Genomic DNA, 26,995 nt, shown 5'->3' on the forward strand with positions numbered 1-26,995 from the left:
TCCCTTGCCGTGAACTTAATTGTGAACTATTTTGGCTACGCTGTGCCCCTTCCAAACTGTTCCAAATTAATGTTTTAGGATGCACGCATGGAATAGCAATTTTTTGCAGAGCATTTGTTGCACAGCATGGAAACATTTTCTTAATTAAATTCCCCAGCAGAGGCTTACTTAGCACCTTGACCCTGCAGAACCTTGTTTTTGCTCAGGAAGCGCCGCCTTACTCGACAAAGCCATGAGAGAGGTAGATGCAGAAGCTGTAAATGAGGGTCAAATTGAGATTTAGGGCAGCGAAAATTGGTTGCTGGTGTGCGCTTGCTGTATCTTGCCCAATTAAGGTCTAGTCAGACAAAGTTGTGGCAAGAAAAAGAATTACTGTATTTTTTGCACCATAACACTCACTTTTTTCCTCCTAGAAAGTAAGGGGAAATGTCTGTGCGTGTTATGGAGGGAATGCCTGCGGCTGGCGGGGGGGATCTGCTGCAGTCGTGAGCAGAGGATCCATGGTTCCCCTTCCTTCCCTCCTCCGTGGTTACAAAGCATGGATCCACATGGATCCTCAGGATTTTTGCATTGGGCTACTCCAAACTCACTGTCAGATCACATGTCTGTGGCCACAGCATGAACCACAAAAATCATATATCCACTATTTCATTTAGAATATTTTTTTTTCTTGTTTTCCTCCTCTAAAAACTACGTGCGTGTTATGGTCTGGTGCGTGTTATCGAGCGAAAAATACGGTAGTTTGCAGGACAGGGGAGAGCAGGTTGCAGCTTGCTTTGCCTTACAGCTTTGTAGCTGCTTTTCCTGCTTCATCAAAGCGTTTCCATAACACCTTTGCAAAAGGCCTCTGAATGTGGTCTTTTCCCCAAGTTCCCAAGTTCCAGAGCTATGATAAAAATCAGCCATTTTTCAATCAATGAAACAAAATAGGACTTTCTCTGGAACAGGTAAATTGATTGAAAAAAGGGAATCTCTTTGTATTGCTGAAATTGAAGTTATTTTTGTTGGAAGTCTCCCCATGACTGTTTTTTTGTTTTTGTTTGCTGCTCTATGTGACTATTTCAAAGGCTTGTGGCTGCTTCTTGATTTCATTGGCTTACTCTACCCAGTTCAAGCAATCCTTAAATGTATTTGCAACTGATCCAAATTTAGGCCTCATTTGCCATTCAATCCCAGGTTTTATTATCTGCTCTATAAATGAATAGTACATGAATGTACTATGGGTTTTTCTTTTTTACGGGCTGAGTGCATCCAGAAAAAGCATTTATGTTGCAGTTTGAGTTATGTTTGAGTTCCGGGCATTCACTTTGCTAGCTACTCTTCATACATTTTCTGCACATAAAAGCTTCCTCTTTCTAGAATTGCAGGTTGTTGTTTTAAAAAAGAAATCAGTTTTCAAAATAAATGCTGCATTTGTAGAGTTGCCCCATAAACACCCTGATAAATCATAATGGAGTAAAACATGTACAGTATATTTATATAGATGTAGCATTTATTAAAATGAAACAAAAAACCAATAAATAAGTGGTGCATTGGATGAAAAAGGGCAAATTCAGCATTTTAAAAAAAGTTTCTATTAATGAAGAAGAGGCACAACAATAATTAAGAACAGATATGCTGTTTTTTAAAAAAAGTGAGAACCTGGGGCCCTCCAGATGTTGTTGAACTCCAATTCCCATCAGGTCCAGCCAACATGGCCAATGGGAGCTGAAGTCCAACTTCTGGAGTGGTACCAGTCCCCCGCATCCCTAAACCATTTGCAGAGTTTTACCTCTCTAGTGCAGTGCAAGCTTTCCTGCAACAAAACCCAGAAGTGGAGTGCAAAGTAGTTAACAAATGGAGGGCAAATTTGGCACCGCGCTGTGATTTCTATCCCAGGAAAGATTGTATTGTTACGCCTTGAAAATATATTTAGTAATGCTCTAATTCAGAAATGGAGATCTTGTCCCGTCGTCCCCCAAACTGCAAACCCCAGCCCAAGCCAGCATGGCCAATGGTCAGAAATGATGGGAGTTGCAGTCCAATAACATCTGGTGCTGCATTCCTGCTTTTAAAAATGTTTCCTTGAACTGATAACCTTTGGTTGAGATGCTGTTGAAAGTGTTGCCCCTTCAAATCCCTTTCAGTGTGGTTTCTATTAAGTGGTTGCTTAATGTGTGTCCCCTTTTCTCTCTGAAAGATGCCTTGCAGTTCAAGACCCATTTCCAGCCCTTCATGAAGCTAACGGAGGAAAAGCAGGGAACTTTATACCAACTACTCTGTGATTTTCTGCTTCAGGAAGAAATGGTGACTGAGCTGGAGGATGTGGTAATCTTTTTCTTTCTTTCCAAATACACAAACGTTCTCCTTTTTATTTATAAGCAATAATAGCTGATTTTCAAACTGCCCCCCCATGGGCTGATGTATTTCTGGTCCCATATTTAGCATCCCATCAACATTGTCTTTACAGCTGGACCATATATGTACAGAAGACAAACCAGAACTCCTTGTAATGGCGGAGTCAAAGCCACCAGAGCAGAAAAACATAGAGGATTTCTTACAGCTTGTTGGAATCCGTTTACGGAACAAACAGTTCCTGCAGAAGGACCCACTTTCCAACAAGGAGCTCCTCTTAGCGGCTCACATCCTCCTCAGTGCTATAGCAGGTACAGTAAGAAAAAAGAAATTAGCTGCTTGGTGGTTCTAGAACTGGGAAAGAAACACCCACCCTGAAAGACTTTGGAAAACGGACCACAGCTGTAGGCTAGATTGGGTCAATGGCCAAATTTTGTGTGAAGCAGTTGCCATTTCTTCCCTTCCGTGACATCATTTGTCTACTCTATTCCAACTCCCTGCGATGAAGGAATATTTTGCCCAACGTGGGGCTTGAACCCTCAACCCTGAGATTAAAAGTCTCATGCTCTGCTGACTGAGCAATTTTGCTTTCTCCTGTGATAGAAACAGCATGCAGTCTTGAACAGCAGCATTGTGAGTGCAAAGCTCAGTTGCCTGGTTCAAGAAGCCAGTTTGCTACATTCTGTGAAGTTGATGGCTGGTAAATTGAGGCTGGGAAGAGAGATGTTCGCTTCTGCTGGGAAACTTGTTAAGCTATTGCTGGTTCCTGAAGAATAGTGATGTCTGTTCTGCTACTTATTATTTTTTAGGATTATTTTTCTCATTGCCTCCCCCAATTCTAGATTTCATGAGTTTACGTTGTTAAGGTTTCCATATAGGCTTGTTTCACTGATATGTACAAATTTTCAGTTTCATCCTTCTGAAAGTTTCGGTTTGCCTCATTTCCTTGCTGCAGAACTGTCTGATTATGCGCTTGTCCTGCTTCGCGCCTGCTGCGAACTCCAGGTTGTCCCTGCTCTATGTTGCTTGGTAAGTCCTGCAATCGCAAGTGTGCAAAGTCACGATAGCAGTGTGGCTTTGCCCCTTGCATCATCCGCGGCTGGCATGGCCAGTAATCAGGGATGTTGACAATTGTCATCAGTAGCATGTGGATGGCCAGAGGCTGTGTCATTCCTGGCACATATGGCCCCACCCCCATTATAGCCTCACATGAGCCCTAGGATAGGCTGATACTGACTGACAAGGTCATCTAGTGAATTTCCTGCCCGAGCGGGGACTTGAACTCAGGTGTGGGTTAAACCACAGAGCCTAGGACTTGCCGATCAGAAGGTTGGCGGTTCGAATCCCCACGAAGGGGTGAGCTCCAGTTGCTCGGTCCCTGCTCCTGCCCACCTAGCAGTTCGAAAGCATGTCAAAGTGCAAGTAGATAAATAGGTACCGCTCCAGCGGGAAGGTAAACGGCCTTTCCGTGTGCTGCTCTAGTTTGCCAGAAGCGGCTTAGTCATGCTGGCCACATGACCTGGAAGCTGTACGTCGGCTCCCTCGGCCAATAAAGTGAGATGAGCGCTGCAACCCCAGAATCGGCCACGACTGGACCTAATGGTCAGGGGTCCCTTTACCTTTACCCTTGTTCAGCACTCTCTCTAGACACTTCCTAAATATTTTAAGTTCACCCTCGCTACTGAAGGGGTTCACTTGAAACTTCGTTGTAAATGCCTCTTAACCTTTCTTTCTCTCTATCTCTGAACAGCCTAACAGGACCTCGACAGACGGCACGCTAACACTTGCAGATCCAGCACTAGCTCCCCTTGCTGACACCCAAAGGTTTCAGATAGCACAAAGGCTGTTTGCTTTATCAAACATTAACCTTGAGATGACCGAGTCTTGCATAAAAGCTGTAACCATGAAGAAACCCAGATTTTTCCCAATCATTCTCTATATAGCATTGTATGGACTTCATGCATTAGGCTGTAAAACAGCTCAGGCTTGAAGCAGCGGCCTGGGTGGTTTAATAGGATAACTAACGACAGTATTTAATATCTGTCATAATAGAGTTGGACCTGGCTGATTTGCATCATTACAATGGGAACATGGGCAAATTGGCTGTGCCGCTGGAGCATGGCAGAAGTTGAAATGGAGTGTATAAATGAAAATACTGAAGAGCCATGCAAGGGCGCTTCATCTGCAATGCACATATTAAAACACATCTTCAGTTTTTGTCTCCTCAGAGATTACTTCAGAAGCATTTATTTGTTCTATAAGCAGTCTTTGCTTTATTGCTTTGTTAGCGTTTGTATATACTAGAGCAGAGGTCTTCAGTGAGTTGGGACCAACTAGTGGCTCTCAGCCTGATCTACTGGCATTGCAAATATATGGTGAAAGAGTAAGAAAGGCATCTCCAAATGCATGTTTCAGTTAAAAGTGGATCTTGGGTCTGAAAAGGTTGAAAATCCCTGTACTAGAGAGTTTTGTTATCCAAAACATCTTTGTGGAAGGAGTCATTTCAAATCTGACCCAATTCCCTTTCCTTGAGGAAGAGGTTGTAGCCACACATGCTTTGAGTGCAAAAGACCCTTGGTTTAATCTCTGACATCATGTAGGTGTTAGCAGAAATCTAGGGGTGCAAGGAGAAGTCTTTGCTAAGTGGGCATAGTATAAGGAAGCATTGTGTATTCATCCTGCTCATCTGGGTTCCACCCCTTTCTGGGAAACGGTTTAGACCTTTGAAAAAAGCAATCAGGTTTTGAAACATGTCCTATATTAACTGGGATGGCGTATTCAATGTTTTACTCAATAAAAGAGGGAATTCACTAGCATGGCTAATCTATACATTTCTGTCTGGCCCCTCTTTGCTTCCCCCATTTTCTCAGCAAAGCAGTGATGTTCAGTGGTGACATTTACCCTACAAAATGATGTTCAGCAACATTCCGTCAGAGGCACTCAGGAAAGGGCTAGGAAAACTTGCGAGGCAACCCTTTTTCCAATATTAAATTTATTTCATATATACAAAAATACTTTATTAGGAGTTAACAGGATTTCACAGCTTTGTACATTTCAACAATTATACAGAACAACATATGCCTTTAGCGTGAAAACATTGAGGGTTTTTAAAAAAAGTTACTGTAGTTTAGCTGAGTAGCACTTTGCCTTGTTCTATGGAACTACTTTAGCAGTTAATCAATTTCCCCGTGGTCCATCAGAATAATCTAAATTGATCAATGCACCAGACAATATTTTTCTGGGATTAGGCTATCAAGGGACATCTTACAATTCTTATCAACGAAAGTCCTCTTCGGGTGTAACTGCCCAGTGAGGCAACATGAACAGAATAAAGCCACAAGGCTGTGCACTTAGCTCTGTCTCTCGAGGCCATGCAAATCCTTCCAGCCCTTTGCACAATTGAAATAAACTTCTGCAGCGAGGAGCCTTGTTCGTTCCATTGAAGCTCCCCATGATACTGCAAACATTGACTTTCCTGGTTCTCAGTTTTATAGGAAGCCTCCAGGTAGGTTCAAGTCTCCTCACCACAGAAGTTTACTTAAACTACACACAGCCTTCCTCTACCAATGCTGTCTCTTAGGGCAATAAGGCCTGGAGAGGACTAAAGTCCAAGGTTTAATCAGATTGCACAAATAATACATATCAACTTCAGTGCACATACAGAAACCAAATAATAAGTGATAGATGCTTCATAAAAACCTAAAAAGTACCAGCAATCTAAATTATGAATTGTATAACCTTGACATAATTCAAAGTTTTGGAATCTATCCTTATAAAATACAAATAATAATAACAATAATGTACAGTTGTGTAGGACTTGAATATAAAAAATGCATGTTAGTGGCAGTTGATATGCTACGTTAGTTTGAATACTGATGCCTGTACAAAGGTTTGTTTTTCCTGATCAGTGCACTGCCCATTTGATAAAGCTTACCAATTTTCTAGTAGCATGTAAGAATGGCTATTTTAGGACAGCCTCAATGACACATTTCTCCTGTCTTTAAACTGAAAGAAGCAGGTTAAAATTAATTCATGGAAGACTGATCAAAGTTTTCTGCCACAGTGCTGCCAAAACAACAGATCCAACCTATGCCTATTCAGTAGGGAAAATTAAGGGGAGATTACTCTCCTAGCTGCAATAAACTATTTGTTTGTCTACTACAGAAGCTGCACTATAGCATTCTACAGAATAAACCCATAGGCGGCAAAGCCCTTCAATACTTTTTTATAGATCTTTTAAATACAAAAAAAGCACTTGCCGGTATAACTAGATTGTGGCCAACTGTTTTATCCTCTTCATAGCTGTTGTTTCTCTTTAGCAGCTAAAGTCATAACACTGAACTGTAATTTAAAATGTAAGCCAAAGTAGTTTACAGCCAAGACAAAAACTTCTGATTTAAATTTGGGAAAATATTTAAAATTTAGTTCAATGATACCAAAACTGTGATTAACTTCTCCCAGCTAGACCACACAACTTTCTTACGGCTTATGGAATGCTGTGCCTTGCTCCGAGGTTATAAAAAAATACTCAAGATCTCAAATCAGCAAGTTTCATACTATTTCATTACATCAACCAATTTTGCTTGCGTCTAGTATCATCATTCCCAGGGTGAAAACCAATATGGACTTCCTAGTTGATACCCAACTCTGTGCACATGTGTACCATTTGATCATCTTTCTCCCTTGCTCACAAGACTCCACTGGAGTTCTTGAAAGCAGCTGCCACTACCCTCCCAAAGATTCTACAGCCTAAATAAAATACAGTACCCAAACCGACATATAGTTTCTTCTGCATCTGTAGACAATATAAAAACAAAGCACTGAAACCCTGGATATACCACCGCATCTTCCTTTTGAGATTTCTAGTCCATACATTTCACTCAGACTTGATTTTTTTTTATTTTATGAAGCCTTAAGTTGCTGGGTTTTCTTTTCTTAAAAAAAAAAGTTCCCAGGAAAAACTCATGCTTGGAAATCTGTGACCCCTAAAGCAAGATTTAGCAACCTTCCTGTAGTTTTCTCCAAGTTTAAATGGCTTCAGTTTATTCATAGATTTTCTAAAAAGAGAGTTCATTACAACTGTAGCAAAGTTGTTAGCACAAGACAAACAGGGCCTCACACTTAAGCAAAGGGATTTGTGTTTTTGGCATACACACCCAGTAAGTTTCCAGGTTCTGCATGGATGACAAAGAGATACATGTATCTCTAAGGCATCACTGCATGATGTGAAGCAGAAAGGAAACACTTGCTCACCAAAAACCCCTAGTCTCAATTTCCCATGCCTTTTGCCCTGGCTCTACTTCCACCCTTGTAGTTTTACATTGCAGACTTATAGTCCATCACTAGATACCTTCTACTCCTTTTGTTACAGTATAATATGAAAACGGCCCAGGCAATATATTTACAAATTACTTGATGAGAATATTTTAACACTATAGCAGCTCTGTTGTTCAAAAGATCAAGTAACCGGATACATACAAATAAGCCGTATATAAGCTAAACTTAACTTTGAGTAGCCCTGAATCAGCCTCATCCATATTGTCTGCAATCCTCAACATTTTGGTGTGAATTTTTCAAGTGAAAAAACTGCAAGCAAAATTCCAGTATTCTCATTCTAAGCTTATGTACAAGTATTAAACTCTGTATCGCTCAATGAACTGCATAGTACCCAAGGAATTCAAAATAAAATATTTTCTTAAAAAAAATACAACCATATAAGTTGGCTTAAGATCTACAGTTCACTTTTAGAAGATTGCCAGATTTTTATCCCTCAATAAAAAGCTATCTCAAGAGACACTGAGCACATATTTCTTTGAAGGTGGGTAGTAAAATGACCAATGCACTTTTAAAGGTGTTCCATTTGCTTTCTATCAGACTTACCTACTACTGTAGGACATTTCCACCCATCTTTCTAATTCCTGCTGATCAGTGTGACTTTAGACTATGTCCAATAGAGGCAGTGGGATAAACGAATGCTATTTTTATTGTATAGGTGGCACACAGCTGATCACGTGCAGTTCAGTAAATGAGACAAAAAGCCTCATTGACAGCAAACAATTGTGTTTTGGCAGAAGTGACAAGTGGCTTCATTCGGTAATTAGAATGTACAGTGGTACCTCGGGTTAAGTACTTCATTCGTTCTGGAGGTCCGTTCTTAACCTGAAACTGTTCTTAACCTGAAGAACCACTTTAACTAATGGGGCCTCCTGCTGCCGCCGCAGCCCAATTTCTGTTCTTATCCTGAAGCAAAGTTCTTAACCTGAAGCACTATTTCTGGGTTAGCGGAGTGTGTAACCTGATGCGCATGTAACCTGAAGCGTATGTAACCTGAAGTGTATGTAACCCGAGGTACCACTGTAGAGCACAACCATGTATGTATGTATCAGTTGAGTTCACTGGTGCTTACTCTCAGGTAATGGAAAATACATGTGAAGTTGCCTGCATTCTTCTCACTTTAGAAGGGAGGGAAGCAATTTTTTAAAAACCCAGCTTGAGCCCCTAAAAGCACATAATGTAGCAAGTGCTCTTTCCAGTATCGTTTGGGGTCATTATGCACTGGAAACTGCAGAGGCAAATGGTCATCTGCCTTGGACTATAGCTACACTGGCAACAGTTCTGAGAGTTCAGACAAAAGTCTTTCCAGGACTACCTGGAGGTGCCAGGGACTGAACCTGGTACATTTGCATGCAAAGCAGATTCTCAGCCGATGAGCTGTGGCCCCTCTCTTTAAAAAGTCTTGATACAACAACAGTACAATACTGAGCACATCGCCATGGCACTGTCCTCAGCAGAAGGACCGGAATTTTGGCTGCTGTTATCTGCCTCTCCCCTCCAAACGTATGATAACAATACACGGGCTCAACAGTTGAAAATGCTGCAAGCTCAGCATTTTCAAGTACAAGTACAGCAAAAGTTGATTTAGTGGCACTGTGGTGTGGAAAGTAAAATCACTTTTTGAATATTAATTAGGGAGGAGCTAGCTCAACCCTCCTTTGGCATCACAGTTCAAAAAGTCAGTTTATTCTGCCATCTTGTGAAAAGGCATGATTTCATGTTAAACACAGTTGTTCCTAGATCTGTTTCCTGCTGGAGAATGGCAATGACACATGTTGTTTCAAACACACACCAGACCATGGTTGGACTCAAAGGATCAACCCATGGCTTGGCTATTGCTGCTCCTAATGACACAGTTTAACCAGTTCTTCCAAAATCTTCACAGTAGCAGTATAAAAACTGCATGGCCAGAGAGCTCGCTAGCTCTCTCAATGTGCCTGACTTTAGAGGCAGCCGTTAAGACAAACATTAGTGTTTCCTATCACTTTTCTTTTCGTCTACTGCCCCTGGGCAGCACTATCCATTTTCAGAGCTTGTGGGACTTATAACCAACATCTAATTCCTGTTAATTTTTCATGAAACTCTGACCTATTTGCTAGTAGCTCTTCCTGCTTTCCAACCCAAGTGAGCCATACCCATCCACTGTGCTAAAAGCAGAACAGAATGCTAAGAGGATAGGGAGCAGATTATGTGGCTATTCAGTCTTAGGATTCTCTCTCTCAAAAATAGTTCATGTTTGGAATCTGAGCAAGAAGAGCCCCAAAGCCCAGGCTTCCTTTGCTCAAGCTGGTCCAAAGATGATGCACCAAACCTACTGAAGCACTGGAAAACAAAGGAGCAGGAGCTAACATCTGAGGTTAGGATTCACTGACCTCTTGCAAGGTTCCATTTAAACACAGCTTTGTCCACCAAAAGTAATCATCACATTGTGCCTCATCCTTTAATCCTACAACAGCATCAAAACTGCAGACATACTCTTTTAAAGTGTCATTCTGGGTCCACATAGGAATATAATCTTTCCACAGTCTCAGCTGAATACATTTTTCAAATATGTAGCCTAGAGATTTAACATAATAGAAGTTCTTAAAAAATATGTTATATTGTTAAAAGCTAAAATCTTAAGTAGCAACAGCAATTAAGACAAAGGTATGCAATAATCTGCATAACATTTACAAAATATACTGAAGTATTTAAAAAAATACCTTAAAGGTTTTAAATATATAATACCTTTTTGGTGTCTCATCGTGTCTCTGTATAAGGTAAAAACTATCCAAACCCTGTTTTCTTGTGCACAATCAAAAAAAATTATAAAACATTTTAAGAACTTGTTTGCACTGTCTCAGCCTTTTCCAAGCTTCTCCTTTGTTGGCATCCTATGTATGGAACTTTGGTGTTGAAAATAAAATCTGAAGCCAAGTGCCTGCCTTCACATGGAAAAAATAAATGAAATGGCAGGTGACAACCAGTTCAGGCACCTAGCATGTTAGTGATGAATGGGCGTATTTACAACAGCAAGCATAATATAAACTATGGTCACTAGACCAGTCTGTCTAAGTGACAATCTGCATTTATATTCATTAAACGGAATATACATCAGCAAAAGTATTTAAGTGAATATGAACCTAAGTTAGTAGATGAATTAATTTTGCCGAAAGAGAAGAGTTACTATGAACACTGGAAGAAAAAGAAACATGATTGTAAAACATAAATAAACCCACTTATAAATAACATTGATTTTTAGGAACTGACAATAATTTTAGGTTCACAAGCTATTTGGTGAATAACACAAGGTAACATGTAGCTCATAAGTCCCATCACGTCATATTTCATAACACACATAATCACTCATAATATTCTGGCGTAAAATAAAAGCGCGTCACAGAACAATATAGAAATACAGAGCAAAGTCATTGTAAAGGAGCAGGTTCTGTTATTTTAAAGCAATGGTTTTTCACAAGTGAGAACAAACATCCTACATGCTGAGCCTCACTGCAAGGTTCTGTGTTGTAAGGCTCTCTTAGGCTATTTCATCATGATCCCAAACACAATGAATCACATTACATAACTCAGACAGTAATACTTGTTTCTAATGGGTAGAAATGTTGGCTCATCAGAGCAGCCTCCTAGGGAAAGTTCAAGGTATTGCTTTTACTTTCAGTAAAAAGATATACAGGGAAGTCTACAGTACATCTGCCTAAGACAAGACAACTGCAAAACATGTCTATAAACATTAAGCAAAAAGGTGTCAGTAACATGGCTCAGTGCTGGTTGCTTAAGTATTGAAAATTCTGATCACGTCAAGGAGAGATACATGTTTATTAGAATAAGGATTAGTGTCTTCTTCTAAATAAGAAAAAACCAGCCAGATAAAACACTTGATTTAAACAGAGTTTTACAAAAAAACAACAACATTTTTTCAAGTATTTTTCTCCTTATCACAGTGAAAATGTAAGACCAGATGTAGAAGTGAATGTTCCTTAGATGAGTAAAAGGCAAAGTAGTAAATCAAAACATTTATAAAAATGCTTCAACGCATTTCCTTCATGTGGTATGAATAGAAAGATTTGTAAAAAGTTAGAAAAATTAAAATAAATTACATATTAAGTACACTTTCCCTTCAATATATTGTATAAAAACTTGGAATAGCATACCATTATCTAAATATACACAGAATACAAATGCATCAGGTGCTGTTAGTGACTGGCACCTCTGTACAATGTGTTATCGGTATAATGTTTATGATGTGCAGAAAGCCTAGTTTGGTGCTTACACCAGTCTTCAAGAAGAACTGTCAGTATACCCAGCTAATTGGAACCCACTGTGGTTCCGTCCTCAGCTTCTCTGTAGCGGTTTGCAACTTTTCAAAGGCTTTGTCTAGATTGTCATTCACAATGATCAGATCAAAATAGTGGCTGTAAGCTCTCTGAATCCGTGCACTCTCATCAACTGTTTTCTTCAAATCAGTGTCCTGTTTGAAGATTGAAACAAATAAAAACATGATCTGAAAAGCAAACTATAAATTCTGCTTTTGTTTTACTTCAGTTAAGGTTTTAAAACTGGCAGCCAGATTTTAAACATAATTTATTCAGAAGACATTCTTGAGGATCTCAGTGGGAACTGCTTCCTAGCAAAACGTGGTAGAGACAGGCTTAGAAATGCAATGATATCCTAAAGAGTACAAGTTTTATTCAATGCATGAAAATACTCTATTTGTTATATAAGGTCTAAAATCCTCAATGCCCATAATTGCATATAAACACTCTAGAATAATATTTGCACATTAGTAAATTGACAATAGCTCTGCATCAGCCAACTCTGAAAATATTTTTTTCCAAGTAGCACTATTGTCTCCAGATCAGATTACAGCAATACAATGTACGTGAATTTGAAAAAGCCCTAGAAAATTTTAGTAATACAGTGAAGCAGCTGCATCCGTACCAACATATCTCACCACTAACCCTAACCCTACAAATGATGCCAGTTTGTTGCCAAAGACATTTCAAAGAGCTAGTGATTATATATAAAGCTCTAAAAAGCCTGGGACCTGAGTACCTGAAGGACAGCATTCTACCACACAAATCTGCTCAAATTCTGGGATCATCATCTAAGGCCCTCCTCTATCTGAAGTTATATATGAGTGGTGACTTGGGAGATGCCTCACCTGAGAAATATGCTTCCCAGGGAGACTTTACTCTTTAAGTTCTTTTTATGTAATTTCATCACCAGGGAAATGCCTTTTAATTTGCCTAGCTGTTTTTAACATGTAAAGCAAGTCATCCTGTTTATGGTTTTACTCACACTGGTGAATTTATTGGTTGCTTTCATTGTTCCTCCTGATGTTTCATTATGCAGCTTCTATATACTTTCTGCTTTCATTGTTTTAATGCATTCTACCCCAAGTAATTTTACTGAGGGATGGCAGGAAAAAAAACAGGTGCCATGCTATGATAAGTAGATAATATAATGCATCTTTAAAATCACAACCTTTCACAGAAACAAGGTGTATAGCCATCTTTCAGTTAAACAGCCACATTTCTTGGAAATGCCACATTAACTTTACTTGCTGCATCATATCCACACACCCCAATCCTCATGCATTGGGAGGTTAAAAAAAGCACAACTATTATGAACATCACTTAGGAAAGCCTACCTAGACCTTCTGTAAGGCAGCAGTTATCAAGGGGAAGGAAAAGTACCACCTGCAGCAATGTATGGAAGAGTTCATGGTGTAAAAACCCAGGAAAGGTAAGAAACTTAGAGATTGAAGGTGGCCACCAAGTACACAAGGCACAGAAATGCTAGTGTTGATGGAATGAAGTTTGTTCATATATACATTTTTAAAAGTTAGATTTGCCTTACTGTAAGAAGTTTGGTTGTAATCCCCGCATCTACCACGGCTTTGTGCATGGCACGCAATGTCTCAAGTTCTGGAGCAGCAATGAACACTACGTAGGGCATAAACTCTGAAGTCCGTAATATTTTAAGTGCCTAGAGAAAGAGAGCATCAACTAGATCACAAAACATTCTGAGATTAATTAGAAAGAAGCATTATTGCAAACAACTTCATACACTAAAAGCAGGAAACTTTAAGAGGATGGCAGTGTGCAAAATATATAATCTCCACCTCCCCCATTTAAAATATTAAAATTCAGCCCTGGACGATTCAAATAAATTAGCAAATAGTGAGAAGAAATTATGTAACGTCATAACTGAGTGTTACTTGCTTCTCTAATGATGACCAAAGGCTGCAGTCCTGGAGTAAAGTATCTTTAGCTGCACTTTTAATGAGAAGGGTTCTGCTATGCTTTGGCACCTGCAAATCATGTTCTCTTCACTGCTTAGTTAATAGGATTATAGTCACTATATGTAATGCAGAAGCTCTCTTAAGGTTAAAATTGCCTTCATATGGTCAGCTATACAATCTTTCCTTTCGATGCTTCTATTTGAATATAGTATTACTCCAGCATACCTGTGGATTTACATCCAAGATGCACGTCCTTCCAGTCTGAACCACTTCAAGGATAGAATCTATTTTGGTGCCATAAAGGTTTCCTTCATATTCTCCATGTTCCAAGTATCTTCCAGCTTTAACATCTGCCTCCATTTCAACTCGGGACACAAACCTGTAGGCTTGACCATCTTTTTCATCATCCCTTGGCTTTCGTGATGTAACTAGATAAGTTTGACAAATGCACAACACATCAAAAGTTAGACTGACATTGCCACTTGTGTATTCATGCAATTGGATCTTACAGGGCTCAGATCCAAAATGGGTCCTACATGAGCAGAATGGCATTTCAATCCAAGGGTGGGGTCCCAATTTTTACCAATTTGTATTCTCAAATGTTGGCACCAAAAACCTGAGAAGTTCCTGAACAGGAACATCAAATGTCACTCTTAAAATTATAAACAAAATTGTCAAGGTATTTTTAAACCGGAACTGCAGACATTCTTACATAACATACAGCCCAATGTTGAATCAGAAATAAATCCAAGCTCCATGCAGCTTATTCTCCCCAAGCGAGTGTGCTTTGGTATGCAGTTTGCTGGCACTCAATTACTGCTAGTCAGACAAAGCTACACCACCGCCCCAAAAGCACTGTAAAAATGTTTACTTACAAAATATGAACCAAGTTTATTTCTAGTGTTTTAATCTGCAGTTACTCTAGCTTTCTTCTTGCATCACAATATATAATACCAGCCTGAATCTAACATCATCAGAGAGAAAGAAGGGAAAGATCAGAATCAAGAGTGACAGTACATACAACTTACATGGCACTGTGGTTCCAAACTTTGTGGGATTTAGTACAATAAACCTGTTTTTCAAACTTCTTCGGCCCACTCCCTGGGCTCCTATTAACACCAATGTCTTTCTTTGAAACGGAGGCATTTTGGCTACTTCCTCATATATCTGAATTTCATGGCGGTCAAATTCTGGACACATTTAACATAATAAAAACAAGGCAGTGGAGCATTATGCAGTTTCAACACTGTTCAGCGCTCTTTCTATACCTTAGGATACAGACAATTTCCTCCAGAACTTTCGCAAGGATGCTAACATCCTTGCTGGGCTTTTGGCGGTATATGGGTGTTCTCTACATGCACATACTGAATCATAACATCCATGCATTGTGAAAGGGGTTCACTCCTTCACACAAATTGGGAATAATAATGACCCCATGGTTCCCAATAGAATGGAGGAACCTATGCACATGAGACTCCTTGCTCACTAGTGCTGAATACAGACACAGAGCAGAGCCAGTGGGTATACTCCCACTCCCTACATTTATTGCATATACATGGAGCTGCTTGCACACCACAACACTAAACAATATGGGGAAAACACTTTGGAGTTTATTATTTTTACTATGGGTTCTGCATTTACTTTGTTATGTCCTGTATTTTAATACTACATAGAAGCCACTGGGAAGACAGCTATCATAAAAAGCAACATATAAATATTGTAAATTTCAAGAATATAAAATATTCCAAATATGATTTGGAAAACATTACGTTAGATTGCAAGAATATACAAATGGAAATAGAGAAAAGCTAAATTTCACCAGGAGCCATTTTCTGGACTGGTATGGATAAGAACAGGTGCTCAATATAGAAGTATCATAACAGGAGAAAATGAAGATAAAAGTGCTTTTTTCAAATTAATATTCTCCTTGTGTTGAAAATTATAAATTAAGAAACAAAATACAAGTCAAGCACAATTCAAAATGTTCCTGCTGGGTTTGTTCTCTTGTGATGCAGTATTTAATGCTAAAAGTTCATATACCTGCATTTCTAGTTGTGAGATACATCATCTTTTTCTTCTTTTTACTACTTATTGTTCCACAAAAAGGACCTGAAAATAAATGGGGAAAAGTAAAAATATACTCCATGGCAATTCAGGATAAACCTTCATCAAAGCTAGGAAAGATTGGAATGATCTTTTACAAGCAAAAGCTATGCTACCCTTGAGTAAACTGGGTTTATGCAAATACCTGTGCTTATAAAGTCAGTTTGCTTTCTACTTAATATTGCCTGTGTACCAGCAGGTGGCAGAAAGGCCTCAAATTTGCAAGGGAGTGAATATTTTAATTCTTGCTTTTTATTTTATCTCGGGTCAAATAATTTGTAATTGTCAAAATCACTGATGCACTTCCATTATTCATACCTTCTTGATCTTGCAGATTCAGAAGTGATGCAAAGAACTACACTGCTGTGCTCCTTACCTGAATTGTCCCAATCCCGTCGAACAAATGCTTTCCTCTTTTCTTCCAAGAACTGGCTAGGAATAAGTCCTGCACTTCCTCCTTCTTTGACATGGCTAGCCTGGAATCAAATTAAACATGTTTTGGCACCAACCCATAGTAAAACAACAACAACTACTACTACTAATGTAACAAAGATATTATTTAATATGCTGCAGTTTAGCTACATCAACATGTTTGGATTTAAAGCAATACCACATACTGCTACTAGGTAATAACTAGAACATTTAGTTCAATGTGGGTGTCAGAATAGATGGGTCTTCTGAAACAGTGATTTGAATTTTCTCCCCCACACTCCACCCAAAAAACCCAACTACAACTTACTCTTCATTGAACATCCCCAGAGTGTAGTTTTGCTGGTTTATTACCAGTTAAATGTTTAAGCATTTGTTTCATAGTCTTATTTCTAGTATGAAATGTTGACTCAAGTGGTTCATAAACAATCTCAAACATTTTATAGCCAAATTTAGACTGAGGTCTACATGAATCTTCCAATTTCTTCAGAAATCTCCCAAGAACTTCATTTGTTGTTATTTTGCAAACTAAAATGTCATCCCAACACAAGGAAGAGCTTTGCAGAATCAGATCAAAGATCCATCTATTACAGCATCCTGCTTTTTGCTGTGACCCAGGAGATGCATTTGAAAGCCCACAAGCAAGAAATGAAAGCCATAGCCTTCCTATGCTGTCAAAATTAGCTGCTGTGGCATATTGTCTCTGATCCTGTAAATTGCATCATGCCTAGTACTCCATACTAGACTTATCCTCCATCAATTTGTCTATTCTCTTAGAAGCTAGAGACCATCTATCTAGAGGTCATCTCCAGAACTTGTGGCAGCAAATTTCACAAATTAACTGAGCACTGTATGGAGTCCTTCCTTTTTTCTTGTCTCTCCTTTATCTCTTTTCAATCAGCTTCATTAAATTACTTCAGAGTACAAGTATCACGGGAGAGGGAGAGAATCCTTTGACCATTTTTTCCACCTTAGACATAATGTTCCTTTGTTCATCTCCCCCCTCCCCTTACTCACCCTTTTTCTAAACTAAAAAGCCCCAGATGTTATAGCCTTTTCTTGCAAGTTACAGCCAATCCCTGTTCATTTTGACTGGCTTTTTCTACACCTTTTCCAGCTGTGGGGTATCCTTTTCTGAGGTGCAGCATCCAGAACTGCACAAAATATTCCAAGTACAGATGGACCAACAGAGCACATCATAGATTTGTATAAAGGCACTACAATGCTGGAGGTTTTATTTTGGACCTCTTTCCTAATCATTCGTAGCATGGAATTCACTTTTTTCACAGCTGCTGCACACTACAGCTTCTTTAGGAGCTATCCACCATAACAAAAATGTCTTTCCTGATTAGCCACCACTAGTTCAGACCCTGATGTGAAGGTATGATTTTCTGCCTCGTGTGCATCGCAGGAGAGACAACACAAAAGCCTGCAGGATCTGATAGCATTACCCACAAGGAATCAGACAGTAACGGCCAGAGCCCCCTTCTACAGCCCCTTTGTGAACCACTGCAAAACCCTCTTAATGCCTATATCATAAAGCCTATACAGAAAGAAACCGTGGTCAAGTTATCAAAAGCCACTGAGAGGTCTAGAATGGTTTGCTCTCCTTCTGTTTTTCTCCCAGCCTAGGAAGGACAAAGCAGTCTCAATAGCCTGCCCATACTTCAAAAGCCAGACCTGAACCCTGACTGAAGAAACTCTAGAAACTCTGCCTGATCCATATGCCTGGAGTTCTATAGCAACTTTGTGTTTGTATATTCAGCCCGGAACAGGAGTTATCAGCAACAAAGCAATAATTAAGAACTTCTGGGCCCAGAGTAGGCTTATTCAGAAGTAGTCACGCCACTGTCACTTTTAAAAGTGGGCCACTTTGACTATCAAGCAGATGTTTAACACCTTCCTGGACACAGCTGATGAATCCCTTGCTGTTTGTAATGAATCAAGATAGGCAAGGGTTGAAAAGACACAAAGTGGGCTGTACTTGTCCAAGCAGCTAGTCCATATTCCTCAACCTCAAAAACTGAATCCAACTGAATCAAGACCACAGGATCAAGTAATGTTCTAATCACTTCATAGACTGACATGATTTAAATTGTTGCATCTGATAGACAGCAGACACAAGTGCCCTTATCATTGGAGTGCTTTGCATACAAGTCCCACTGGATTCCTTATCATCACCGTATGGGCCAAATTGCAGACTTTGAACCACACAGAAAAGTTCCATTGGAAAACACCCTGAAGATAAAACATTGTTGAAAAAAGAACTGCTTCTTTACTGACATTCCAGCCATGGGTTAGGGTTTGATCTATAATGAGCTCCAACCAGTGATCAGATTCACTGGAAGTCTTCCACCCCCTCCACAAGTCTTCATAATTGCTTCACTGTCGTCAGCTCCCCTGAATACTAAGGAACTGAAGTAATTCTTAGTAGAAAAATGGTGCTTAGGAACAATTGTGCCAACTGCCTAATAACTCCACAGAGTGGCCAAGGTATTGACAGAAGCACTAAACATGCCAACCAGAAAATCCCAATGTTCTTTGGAATGCTGTAACTTCCAATGGCATGTGTTTCCCATTCATCTAGTGTGGAGAGTTCCATTTAAAGCTCTTCATTCTGCTTTTTAAAATATAATGCTAAGTAATTTTGTGTCATTTCTCACTTCACTGCCCACCCCTAGCTTGAGATCACTTACCAGCAACTTAAGAAGCATCAGTTCCAACAATGATCCCTGGAGAATCCTTCTTATTATCTCTCTATGGTAAACATTCAATTTATTTCTACTCTTCGCTTTCTGTGTTTAACCAGTTATGAATCTCTTATTCCATGAGTGCTAAAGTTTACTCAGGAGACACTGATGAAGACTAAATCAAAGGCCTTTTGGAAATCCATGTACAGCACTGTCTACGTGATCACCCCTATCCACATGCTTGACACTAAGAACTATAAAAGTTTAGTGAATGACTCCCTTTGCAGAACCCATGCAGATTCTTCTTTATAGTTCTTCTATATGCTTGACAAAATCATATTTAATAAAGCTTTCTACCAATTTATTTGGAACAGAAAGCAACACAAACCACAACTATTTCCTCTAATTTCAGTAGAATGTGTTCTTAGAAAGATAAACAAGCTTGACTTTTGTAACCCAACCATAAGTGTTGAAGATAGCAGGTGTCGTTCTTTCTCCTTATACTTATTCCTAATACTGGTGTATAAACTTAAATCCAGTTCAAATTCAAAAACTTGCATATGTTGCCAACAGCCCGTAAATAATGTAAGAAAATGCAAACCAATCTAATCCAATCAACTTGAATAAAATCACAATATTCACATGAAATTCATATTCTGGCAAGGGGTGAGAGAGTGAGGAAAAATGGAGCAAAAACAGAGCGAAGCTGCTTATAGTACTAAGCTATATGGAAATAAGGCAAATAATTCCATAGGAAGTGTTTCTTCCACCTCCATTTCTCTTGAAATATCTGGGTTGATCTCCACTTACACAGCAGGATTCCCAGTCAAGCTCTGGAAAGAAAACTAGAAAAAAGCCTAGAATGCAGTGGACAGAATGCTAGGATGAACCACAACTTCTAGAGCATGGCCAGCCGTGAGCCTAGTGAAATAAGATGCTTTGAATCATAGAGCCAAGGTAATATCAAAGTTCTATCACATCCTTTTTTGCTCAATAAATACACAAAATCTGCCAACCTCGCTAGCCTAAAGTTATATAAGAAACCTACCACCTCACACATTGTTCCTCACTAGGTTTTCTAGAAAACATTCATGCTATATTCCGATTGAATCAAGCAGCCTCAGGTAACCTGGCTCCCTAGTAATCAGCAGTGGACCAATTTAAAACATTCCTGTCTCTCTCATTCCATTATTTTTCTTGATATAAAAATTCATTGCAACCATTTGGAATGAACTAATTCTGACCATGAGGGGATGTACATTAAAAATAGCTGCCTACAATTGAAGTTTGAAAGCAATCCCTTATGACACTGAATCATAGGCAGATCAGTCTGTCTATGTGCATTTGAATAGGAAGACTTTGCACAACGATAAAATATGCAACAAATAAATGAATAAAACTGAGGAAATGACAAGTCTAGAGAAGATTGAATTAAACTTATTGTCTTCTAACCTGCCACCAGTTTGGGTCTTCACGATTCACAATTTGAAGAATTTCTCCTTTAGAAAACTTGAGCCCTGCTTCTTTGCATGGAATCAGGTTGTCGTTATATGGATTATAATCGAAGTGACACTTAACAAATACCTGTAACAAATAATGAAAGGGCTTAGCAAGTTCACATGATGCTTACTGCTTAACTCCAGACAATGCACATTTTTAAGAAGACAATTAAGTTTCTAGCAAGTATAAAAGCAGCCCAAATGGGCACAAATTACTGACATTGGTCTGCTTTTCACATCACACTTGCCCCGACCATGGCTAATCATGGCTTAGCCCAAATGAGTAAGCGTGTGGGCTCCCAGAGAGCAGAACACAACCAGCTTGGTCCTCCCTGGTTGTTTTGTTGTTGTGCTTTGCTAAGCCATTGTTTTGCTGAACTTGTTGTCTGAACCCAAACTTGCGCTTTAGCTCACTCCAAGCAAATCACAAGCTGTACACCATAGGGTAAACAGTGGTTAAAGATTGTGGCTTGTCTAGAGAGAGCTGACGCACAAGCCTGGGCTCAAACACACTAAGCCAAACCATGAACTTGTTTTAGCAAAGCACATTAATGAAACTGGAGAACAGCACAGCAGCTACAATTTCCCCTCTGAGTGCCCACACTCATGCACATTTGACTTGTGTGATGCATGAATGAGGACATTAAACTTAGTGGCTGCATAAACTATGTTTTAAAGTGTTTAAAATATTTCCCAAACATTAGCTAAGAATAATCATAGGAGGTGAGAGCAATGCTTAATTTTTAATTAAGAAGGGTGCAAGACGGAAACTTGTGTGGCAATCCCTGCTATCTACCATGAAAAGAAACCTGCTCCTTAGTTCCAAGTGCAGAAAGACTGCAGTTGACCAATGGAATGAGGGAATGTATTCTTTACATGCTCAGCTAATATGGCTTCCTTGCTCCTCCTACTACAACCACCTCAGTTATCAATGGAATAGTAAGCCTTAAGAGACTTATTTTTGAATGCATTTAAAGTTTAAATTTATGTGGTGTGCCTTATTCCAGTTTTTCTGCAGGTCAGCAGAGCATATATGGGTGGTTCTATACTTTATGCCGCATATTGCGTTATTTATTTTTTTATAAAATGCAAACTGCCAAGAGCCTTTTTAGAGAAAATACTAGGGAAAAATCAAAACCAAAATGTAAACACTAGTCAGATACACATTACTGAAGAATTGAGAACACTTTGAATGTCTACCAACAACTTACATTTGATGACCAAACTAATACTTTCCAAACATTTCATCAGTATAGTTTGTTCTGTGCTTTTCAAAGAAAAATATCCCTTTTGACATAACAAATTGATCCAGCAAATCCTTCTTCTGTAAAGATGGGCTCACTTCTTATGCAATGAGATTTTCTTTTCTACTCTGCATATTTGAGAACTGGATCAGAGCCCAGCCAGCCAAATGTAGCTTCACAACATGTTAGTACTGTGTAGACTTAATATTTTTCATAAACTTTTTAAATATAGAAAGTTGTAATCTTGAGCAAAAACAAAATGCTAACTTAATAATTTATAAAAGAAGACTAAATGTAGCTCATTTTTTGTTTTAACTATAAACTGTATATAGTTTAAGCATATGTTGGACACAAAGGTATCAAAGTAAATGATATACTTTTTCTCATTTAAGAGGAATTCACAAAAACTTAACTCCTTCAGGAAAGTAATATAAAGCCCTTTTGTAGACAGTAAAGAGCAGCTTCAGAGGTGATCTCCTGCTCTGTTGATACACTGACAACGTATGTATTCTAAGTAAAAGAAAACCTCGTGCAATTATGTTAGATTATAATCTAACAAGAGAGTCATATTAATCCTGCATAGTATACGCTCTACATAAGGATTTTATATTCCATCAAGTAGCCATTGGTGAGCCACTGACTGTAGACAACTGATTACTATAGTTATGAGAATACACACACACACAAATATAAAGAAAAAATAAAACATATAACCAAATTTATCCCCTGCAATAGTTGATTTAATTAACATTAGAGTAAAGGAAAGGAAACAAATGAAGTCCCTTCAAGTGAAACATAGTACTACTCACCTGTTGGGGAATAATATTATCTCTGTAGCTAGGAAGAATCTTCAGAGTGACACTTCCACTAATACTTTTCAGAAGTTCTTGCAACTCTTTTGGATTGTTTCCAACTTCATGACCATTAACCTCTTTAATAATATCACCCACATGTAGAAGACCTTGTCGATCTATCATTCCTCCATGAAGGATTCTTGCAATTACCAGATCGTTATTCTCCACCCTAAATGTCACACCCTAAATGAACAGTTGGAGGGCATCAGAGTTTATCTCTGCAACATATATCCACATTTTAAAACTAGACTCTTAATACTGTGATTGTGTATCACATGAGAGTTGTTAAAACTTTTATGTTCCTGAAATCCAAAAAATGAAAAGTACTTCAAATAAGGAACTGACTAACAAAAATCTATTTGTCAGGCTTTCAGCTGACAGGAATGATTCCAGACAATTCTGAGTTCATTAAGGTTTATTCCATGGTGTAGGTAGCAAGAATGTATGCTACCCAGTTAACATATATAAAATCAAGCTTGTAGTTACCAGTGCCCCTGAGGAGTTTCTGGTAAATGGCATTATTTTACCCAACATAGCTAAAGGTTTCAACAGCTCTTGAAAACTCTGAACTACTCAGATGCACTTAGGAAGTTTTCCCTTCCCTACTTCTGTTCCACCTTAGGCTATAGCTTCAGTTGAGAATGGATTTATCTTCTTACAACATAGGTTAAGAGAAGCAAGAAAGTCAATACACACAGACATGTCGAATATCCCTCCCCTCTGTATGTAGGGAAGGAGGGAAAATGGAATGTTCTTTCACAATTTACTTACCAGCGGCTCCCCTGCTCTTTTGTGAATGCCAAGTATACGGATGGCATCCACGGGCACTATCTGATTATTCACTGAAGAATTATTGATTTCTGGGCTAGAGGGAGGAGATTCATAACACTTTGATGCCACAATATCATGGGCTTCCAAGAGTGACTGCAAAAAACAAAACATACATACATACATATGTAATGGAGTGTAGCAGTGTAATTACTAAAGTTACATTTGTTTCTATCTAAGTGATAATTGCCCCAACAGTCAGAAAAGGAGAAATGTAATAACTCCTCAACATTTCTGTGAACAAGTGGACACTGCAAAATTTCATAAGCTCAATTCGCATGTCAAAAGAGCAAGACAGTAAGCTTCTAGTTAATCCTTTTTTACTAGTTTTCATTTTAAGGTAATTCTTCCTATGCATGTTCTGCAGTTTAGAAAGTGGTGCTTAAATCTCATTTAAACTAGAGCAACAAATTGTTTAAGATTAACAGAGGTTTCTTCCATTTCAGCAGGACACAAAACATAACTAACTCTCTGGATAAAGGACACAGTGTTTTATTTTTAATTAGATGAAAATTGATTTTGATACATTATAGTAAGTGAACAAAAGTATTTTTTATTGTTAAGAATGAAGTAATCTTACCAAAAAGTGTGGCTCCTTCAGTATACCAACCAACTCTGCAATGTTTTCATCTTTGTTTATTAATGGACTGATGTCTTCAAGAATCTCATTTACCAATTCCAGATTGTTGTCACTGACAGCCTCAAGCTTAGAATCTTCCAGTCGTTCATGAGCCTGTGAAGATTGGAAAATAAACCTTAGATTGACTGGAAAATTTTTGAATAACAACTCTGCTTCTCCAACTGCATTGCCTCTGGTTGCTTGTTCAGATAGTCTAGCATACAACTCTATCTTCTGAATAGTTATTTGGTTCCCTTACCTCTAGCAATACAAGCAAGATACTATGGCTAGCATACAGCTCTGTGGGAGCAATAAAATGTATCTAGCCACAGAAACAAGGTTAGCAGGTTTTTTCCTCACCTTGGCAACTGTTATGGTGACTAGTGTTCACTTAATTCTGTGCACCATCACCATACATGCGAAACTGATTTCTTAAAGCATAAATAGGCCAACAAAGTTGGCAGCTGTAGGTGATATATGGTTAGTAAAAGCACCTTTTACCCAGAATTGTAGAGCTGGGACCCTGAGGATCATCTAGACCAACCCTCTGCAATGCAGGAGTATGCAGCTGTCTTATCTGGGGATCGAACCTGAGATCTTGGTGTTATCAGCACCATGCTCTACCCAACTGAGCTATCATAAATCCTCATTGGGAAGGGTTTTCTCTGGCCTTCCTGAATTGTGATGCTGCTGTCTTGTATACTGTTTTGCTCACTGATCTATTTATGGCACTTTATTACTTTAGTCTGCTCTTCATTGCTATGAGTGCCTTTGAGCTAAAAAACCAGCATACAAATAAATTGTAATCACAATCCTTGAGATCTTGATTGGAGGAAAGTGTTGCTAGCAAAGTGTAATCTGGATATCCAGATTTCCAGCATATACATATTTTATCTTTAAAAGTCTGTTAACGGTGCATTGAAGAATTCTGATATGGAAACTTTAAACTCATATATTTAGTTTCTCTCTTTAAACAGCCATCAGATTCTCTACTCGATTCATTTTTATTTTTTTTGGCACAAGTATAGATGTATCCTCAACCATTGTAAGTTTTAGAAAAACAGATCAGCGTTCCTTTACTGAAATTATGTATACAATTTTGTGATCCTAACTGTTTATAATATGGGAAACTGCCTTAAGTAATAGTTGCCAGTGAACTCAGTCACCAAAAACATATCTAGAGTGTCTGTGGGAAGAGTAGAACACCGGGTTGAAAGGAGCAGACAAAATCCTCCCGAAATGCTCAGGCCTTTCAAAAGGCTTATAATTATAGTTCATTTCGTTTCTATATCACTTTGTATTATTAAGGAAAAATAATCTGAAATCGGTTTTCAACACATTAAAACATTAAATACTACAATCCAGTACTAAAACATTACAATCCCCTTTCTATGCTGGATGACATCACTTTGTACACAGGGACTTGAAGCATATTCAGCTGTGAGTGTGAGGCAAGTTCTTCACACTCATTCACACTCATTGCCCTGCAGAATCTTGCTAGTCCATACCAAGAGGGTTATAGACACAGAAATCTAGACCCCACTGCACACATGATAAAGTCCAGCAACTCTCCATATACTGAGCTCTTTCCAGCCCCACCTTCATGCTAAATTCTGAAGTTAATATTAATATATATATTAAATATATATTTATATATATATATATATATTTATACAACACTGTCACCTTAGCAAGCGATCTTACAATAGGATTCTCCATAATTCCTTTCAAGAAAATAAGGTCTATTTCTTCAGCTCCTGCTGATGGAGGCAAGTCCGTAAGGTTGTCCAAAACTTGCTGCATTGCTGCTGAAAACAAAGATGAAAAGGGAGAAGTTGAGCAAGAGATCATTTTTTAAAAAGTTAGGCTTAATCAAATAAATTTAGCATGCCGATTTTTCCTTTTAAACTGTCATTAAACTATTCAGTGTGCCCAAGCACACTGTTTTCACGTCATCTGATTATTTTTTAAAGAAGCATTTCAACAGTTTACATATAAGTGTGTAAAAAACTAAGTCATCATTAGTGCTTATGGCACAGTTCAAACCCAGTTACTGTGTATGTTGTTGTAAGTGGACGGATCTGTATGCTTAGAACAGAGATATAAAAGACATGGTCAGTAGTGCTGAACCTAAATGGATGTAATTACTGGCCCACAATTGTATTTGAAGGCACAAGTATACACTCACAGTTGCATTAAATTTTAGCTGATCAAAATCCCACCACCAAAACATGTTAAACAAAACATCTTAAGTGCATAATATTGAGAAAAGGGGGTATGGCGGTATTCAGAAATAAACTGAGAAGAAAAAGCAGCTACCCCTTTCAAAACCACAAAAACACAAGCAACAAGTCTGTTAAGAACACAAATCTCATTTGAGAAAATTCCAATAGATTCTGCACTGTTGTAATCCAGTTGCCTTTATTGTATAAGATGAACAGAAGACACTCTTAATAGCCCCTTCTTCAAAAAACTATTTATTTTTCTAGCCAGTTGTACTAAGTACAATTTTTCAGCCATATAGTACCATTCTCAAAGTGAAATGGAGTTGGGTTTTAAGGAATAGCTGCTATACCCACACTTTCTAATAAATGCATCCCATTTCTTCCTAGCAAACAAGTTCTCACTGAAAGCATGTGTAGGAGGCTAATGACAGTCACATTATGCTTTCAGAAATTCTGACAGCAACGGGGATTTTTTTCTTTAGTGGATAAACCAAGGTTGTTGCCAATCACTCTTAAGATTTCTGAAACATAATGCAGTTGTGCTAGTTAACATAAAGATTAGGGGGAGCAACAAAGGCATAGCAGAAAATTC

General features: G+C 38.6%; 2 protein-coding genes across 14 annotated transcripts in view; one reads left to right on the plus strand and one right to left on the minus strand.

Annotated features, from left to right (window-relative positions):
- GSDME (gasdermin E) overlaps window positions 1-5,163 on the plus strand; it is a 34,079-nt gene extending 28,916 nt beyond the window's left edge. For both annotated transcript variants that reach the window (XM_081164061.1, XM_081164062.1), the window contains 4 exons: window positions 2,180-2,307; window positions 2,450-2,645; window positions 3,290-3,363; window positions 4,085-5,163. In XM_081164061.1, coding sequence (XP_081020187.1) covers window positions 2,180-2,307; window positions 2,450-2,645; window positions 3,290-3,363; window positions 4,085-4,324 — 638 coding nt within the window. In that variant the 3' untranslated portion in view covers window positions 4,325-5,163. The remainder of the gene's footprint in view (window positions 1-2,179; window positions 2,308-2,449; window positions 2,646-3,289; window positions 3,364-4,084) is intronic.
- Window positions 5,164-6,827: 1,664 nt separating this feature from the next.
- PALS2 (protein associated with LIN7 2, MAGUK p55 family member) overlaps window positions 6,828-26,995 on the minus strand; it is a 36,182-nt gene continuing 16,014 nt past the window's right edge. For 5 of the 12 annotated variants that reach the window (XM_081164048.1, XM_081164054.1, XM_081164050.1 and 2 more), the window contains 11 exons: window positions 25,865-25,983; window positions 24,140-24,292; window positions 23,503-23,655; window positions 22,687-22,914; window positions 20,587-20,718; window positions 16,392-16,491; window positions 15,953-16,021; window positions 14,941-15,102; window positions 14,138-14,340; window positions 13,528-13,656; window positions 6,828-12,136 (listed from right to left, as the gene is read on the minus strand). In XM_081164048.1, coding sequence (XP_081020174.1) covers window positions 11,960-12,136; window positions 13,528-13,656; window positions 14,138-14,340; window positions 14,941-15,102; window positions 15,953-16,021; window positions 16,392-16,491; window positions 20,587-20,718; window positions 22,687-22,914; window positions 23,503-23,655; window positions 24,140-24,292; window positions 25,865-25,981 — 1,623 coding nt within the window. In that variant the 5' untranslated portion in view covers window positions 25,982-25,983 and the 3' untranslated portion in view covers window positions 6,828-11,959. Of the gene's footprint in view, window positions 12,137-13,527; window positions 13,657-14,137; window positions 14,341-14,940; window positions 15,103-15,952; window positions 16,022-16,391; window positions 16,492-20,586; window positions 20,719-22,686; window positions 22,915-23,502; window positions 23,656-24,139; window positions 24,293-25,864; window positions 25,987-26,995 lie in introns of all 12 variants that reach the window. The other 7 variants (XM_081164053.1, XM_081164044.1, XM_081164049.1 and 4 more) reach the window with 3 other exon arrangements.

Source organism: Podarcis bocagei (genome assembly GCF_964188305.1).
Source record: "Podarcis bocagei genome assembly, chromosome: 12".
Taxonomy (NCBI): domain Eukaryota; kingdom Metazoa; phylum Chordata; class Lepidosauria; order Squamata; family Lacertidae; genus Podarcis; species Podarcis bocagei.